Source organism: Mandrillus leucophaeus, unplaced genomic scaffold, assembly GCF_000951045.1.
Source record: "Mandrillus leucophaeus isolate KB7577 unplaced genomic scaffold, Mleu.le_1.0 Scaffold1424, whole genome shotgun sequence".
In the NCBI taxonomy this organism is placed as follows: Eukaryota; Metazoa; Chordata; class Mammalia; order Primates; family Cercopithecidae; genus Mandrillus; species Mandrillus leucophaeus.
This window is the reverse complement of record NW_012101393.1, coordinates 205,941-210,477: the sequence shown is the minus strand read 5'-3', so window position 1 is coordinate 210,477 and position 4,537 is coordinate 205,941. Positions and strand designations below refer to the sequence as shown.

Here is a 4,537-nt window from a genome sequence, read left to right as displayed (position 1 = left end):
GGCCTTTCTCTTGTCTCTGGGGGCTCCACTCCAGGGAAATGCAGAGTTGCTACCAATCAGTGTAATCGGCCAAGGTTGGGGTGGCTGCACTGGGGACCCAAGCTGGGGACGCCCTACCTGATTACAAGCAGGGAGAGTGGGTAGGTCATAGGTCATAGGGTAGATAGACTGACCTCTTCTCCTGAGGGCAACTGCAGCTTTCTAGAAGTGTGGTTAAAGCACTCAGGGTCTTTGTGCCTTTCCCAGTCTGAGGGCAGCAAGAGCAGTACCACTCTGCAGTGGCCATGGGAGTGGGCCTTCAGTTGTCTCTGGGACCTCTGTCTCAGAGAAACACAGAGCCCCTGCCACTGGAAATGTTCAGTCAGGGGATGAGACAAATGCACTGCTGGCCTGAGCTAGGGGCCCTGCTTGGTGAAGAATGGAGGTTCAAGAGCTTATAGGGAGGAGAGACTGAGCTTCTCCCTGTATGGTGGCTGTGGTGTACTGGGAGCACATGTGAAGCCCTCAGACTGTTTCTTCCCTGTACCAAGGGCAGCAGGAGCAGAACCACTGCTGTGGCAATGACAAGAGGGGCTGTTCATTGCCTCTGGGAGCCTTCACCAGGGAACCTCAGAGCCAGTACCAGTGGGTGTGCTCTGCTGTGATGAGGAGGCTGATCTGTGGTCCGGAGCCAGAGGCCCTGCCTCATGAAGAGTGGGAGGCCTGGGCTCACAGGGAAGAGGGTCTGGATTCCCCTCCTTATGGTGTGTAGTGTGCTGAAGGTGCCAGTATAGTGACTAGGCCCTTTGTTCCTTCCCCAGCCCCAGAGCGGTTAGGGCGGTACCACTGCAGCTGCAATAGCAGAGGGATTGTGGGTTTTCTCTGGGAGTTCCTGCTCTGAGAACTGCAGAACCACCTCCAACGGACAAGTTCTGGTGGGGACAGGGTAGTTGTGTTGGGGTCCCAGGTCACAAGGGCCCCCCGGTAAGGAGAAACAGGATCGGAGACCTGTGTGGAAAAAGATCTGGCTGCTTTTTCCACAGGGCAGCTGCATGGTGCTGGGGATCTGCACCAGTCCCTTGTCACCACGCACCCTCTGGAAGCCTGAAGGCAACAGGGGCGAGGGCGGCAAGACAGCAAAAATGGCGGCTTGCCTCTGTGGGCACACCGTCCCAGGAAAACATGGAGCTGCTACCTGCCCAAGAGATGGCTCTTACTATTTTCGGGTATATTCCTCTGACGACTAATCTGGGTTATTATCATGAAGGCAAGTTGATTTTATTTGCATCTGTTGAGATGATCATTCGGGTTTTGCTTTTAATTCTGTTTATGCGGTGAATCACATTTATTGAATTGTGTATGTCAAAACAGCCTTGCGTCCCAGGAATAAAGCCTTCTTGATCATGCTGTATGAACTTTTTGATGTGCTGCTGGACTCAGTTTGCTGGTATTTTGTTGAGGATTTTTATGGCTATATTCATCAGGGATATTGGCCTGAAGTTTTCTATTTTCATTGTGTCTATGCCAGAGTTTGGTACTAGGCTTATTCTGCTTGACTCTTGACCAGCAGTGCATTTGGTAAAAGATGAGATAAGGTTACCTTGGGTAATCAAAGGTATCAAAAGGTAAGAGGAAGAAAAATATATTGCATGCCGAACACTTAAATATAGTATTGCATTTAACCTTAATAACAGCCAATCTGGTGTTCATTTCTCTGCTTAGTCAGTTATTACTTTGCCGCCATCACCAAATCACTTAACTCTAATTTGGTCCTTTTATTTCCTCTTCTGCAGAATAGAGACTAAAAATACCTATATTGTAGGATCACAGTGGGAATTAATGTGCATAATGTCTGGGAAACACTTATAAGGGCGCTTATCACATGATGGATAAATAACTGATAGGAAATAGGATGATAATAACTGTGATGTTGGTCATAAGCTCTTACTACTCAAAATGTGTCTCCAGGGCCAGCAGCACCAGTATTACCTGGGAGCTAACTAGAAATTAGGAATTTCAGGCCCCACCTCAGACCTCCCATCTCAGAATCTGCATTTTAAGGAGATCCCTAAGTAATTCATGTACACATAATATGTTTGAAAAGCACTAGTATAGAAAAATGACTCTGAGATTCAGCAACTTGGCAGAACTCATCTAGTGGTAAACCAGACAGCTGGAAACTGCTAAGGCCAGCATCGTTCTCTTATATCTCTAAGGGTATCTGTGATTGGAGGTGTTCAGGCTTCCTGAATCCCATTGTGATGTTCTTCTGTAATCCAAGCTATAAATGAAAGGCTTTTTACAAACATGTTTTCGTGTCTACCACAGTAGCAAGAACACCATAATTTTGTTTTATTTTTCACATTTTTAACTATTCAGCTGTTTTATTTGTCACCATTTAGTTAGGGAATTATCACAAAACTTATGTCTAAAATGCATCTGATTAATGCGTATTTAGGCAGCTAAGCAGATGTAGAATTGGTTGACTGCTATCATAAAATTAAACACTGATGAAACATATATTTGCACAGCAATAATGATCCTGGCATTTGTGTAAATATAACAGATCTATTTCCCTAATCATCTAGGGAAAAAAAATGAGGGGAGGGTGACAGAATTACCAAATATGTCTGGCTTTCTAGGCAGATCATTTTCAAGTACAATTTTTTTTCATGTGAATAAAATCATGTTAATTAACAGCATCTATTACCACTTTAAAATGAAATAATATATTTGAGCAAAAACAATGTAGATAATATCAGAAGCATGTTTCCAGGTCATGTTATAATTTCCAGAGCTTCTTTGTACATCGTGGAAGGTGCATGTTTTTAATATACTCCTCTATAGTGCCATAGTTTGCTTTTATACAAAATGTGTCCTGAGATTCAAGCCTAAGTAAGATATATATTTTTCCCCAATTTTAGCATCTCTGAAATTTAAATCTGTCTTACAATTGATGGCATATCAACACTGATTAGCAGCAGTTTTTCTTCTTTTTTTGTAATCAATGGAATATTTGATTCAATTAGGGGATTAGGATTCCCAGTAAACTGAAACCTAGTCCACAGGGATTACCACGGTGAGATAGTGGAAAACAAGTGGAACAGGATGAATAGCTCATGCCTATGAGCGTTCAGGCAAAAAGAGAGGCCAATAAATAGAAGTAATGAAATTAAGTAAGAAACGATTTCATAGATTTCTATTTCCACAGAGACAGAAAGAAAAATCAAGGAAGATGAGCAAATTTGGCAAAATAGCAAGAAAGAAGAATAGGGAGATATAGGAAAAAAAAGGAGAGAGAACGAAGCATCAAGGTGGAAAATACAGCCAATAAGCCCACTATTGTGGTCATTATTTCCTAGGTGTGGTATCCTGTGGTAGACATTCAACTTGGTGCTCCTTTTCTCATTACACACACCTGATCAGTAGTGGCCCTAGAGGGTAGGATGAGGCAGTTGTTTTTGGCACATTGTAGAAGGTGTTTTCTCTTCTCTAGCCTGCACAGGTAGATCCACACCCCTTCCTGTGCTCCTGCCCTCCCGCAAACTCTGTACATACTTCTCTTTCCTCTGCCTGCTGCATTTCACCCAGCCCCAAACCACCAGAAGACATACAATGATTAACACTTCTGTTTGTTCTTTCAGGTGATATCAAGACTATCAAACAAATCTACGGTCTCACAGGTATGGCTTTTGTTAAAGAGCAAAATATTTATCTAAAATCTGGAGGATTACCAATAAATCTGTCTTTCTCTTCAGAATTTCATGTATTTATTTTTTACTTTCCCTACTTGACTTTCCAATGAGAGATGTGGCAACTGATTTGCTTGAGTTTGAGTGTAGAGGAGAATTGAAACTCATATTTCTATGGAAACATTTTATAGTTATCGTTATAAAGCAGTTTGTTACCAAAACATGCCAAATGTAAAGTCCTAAGGTGTTGATCTTAAAAGTACTTTCATTGCATTTAAAATTGGTAGTCAGACTTTTTCTTGTAAATGTCAATAATGCTAAAAATATGGTTGAGAGATATTCTGGAACCATGTTTTATGATTCAATGAACTTTTAAAACAGTTTCAACTTTTAAGAACTCTCTAATTTCAAGAAAAGTTTCCCGAAAAAACTGATTCGTTAAGATTATTAGCTAGACTTTTATTACCAATAATCCTGTGACACAGAGGCACACAAATAGATCAAATTACATAATGCATTATGAAGACATTAAGAATTTACTGAAGATGATGGTGGAGAAGGGTCAAATAGGGTTTTTTTTGTTTTTTTTTTAAATTATACTAAGTTCTGGGTTACATGTGCAGAACATGCAGTTTTGTTACATAGGTATACCTGTGCCATGGTGGTTTGCTGCACCCATCGACCCATCACCTACATTAGGTATTTCTCCTAATGTCATCCCTCCCTTAGCCCCCCACCCCCGACAGGCAACGGTGTGTGATGTTCCCCTCCCTGTGTCCATGTGCTCTCATTGTTCAACTCCTACTTATGAGTGAGAACATGTGGTGTTTGGTTTTCTGATCTTGTGATAGTTTGCTGAGAATGAT

General features: G+C 41.8%; 1 protein-coding gene across 1 annotated transcript in view; it reads left to right on the top strand.

The window, feature by feature from the left end:
* KCNH8 (potassium channel, voltage gated eag related subfamily H, member 8) overlaps window positions 1–4,537 on the top strand; it is a 189,157-nt gene that overhangs the window by 160,456 nt on the left and 24,164 nt on the right. The window contains exon 10 of the mRNA XM_011974184.1: window positions 3,624–3,662. Within this exon, the coding sequence (XP_011829574.1) occupies window positions 3,624–3,662 (39 nt within the window). The remainder of the gene's footprint in view (window positions 1–3,623; window positions 3,663–4,537) is intronic.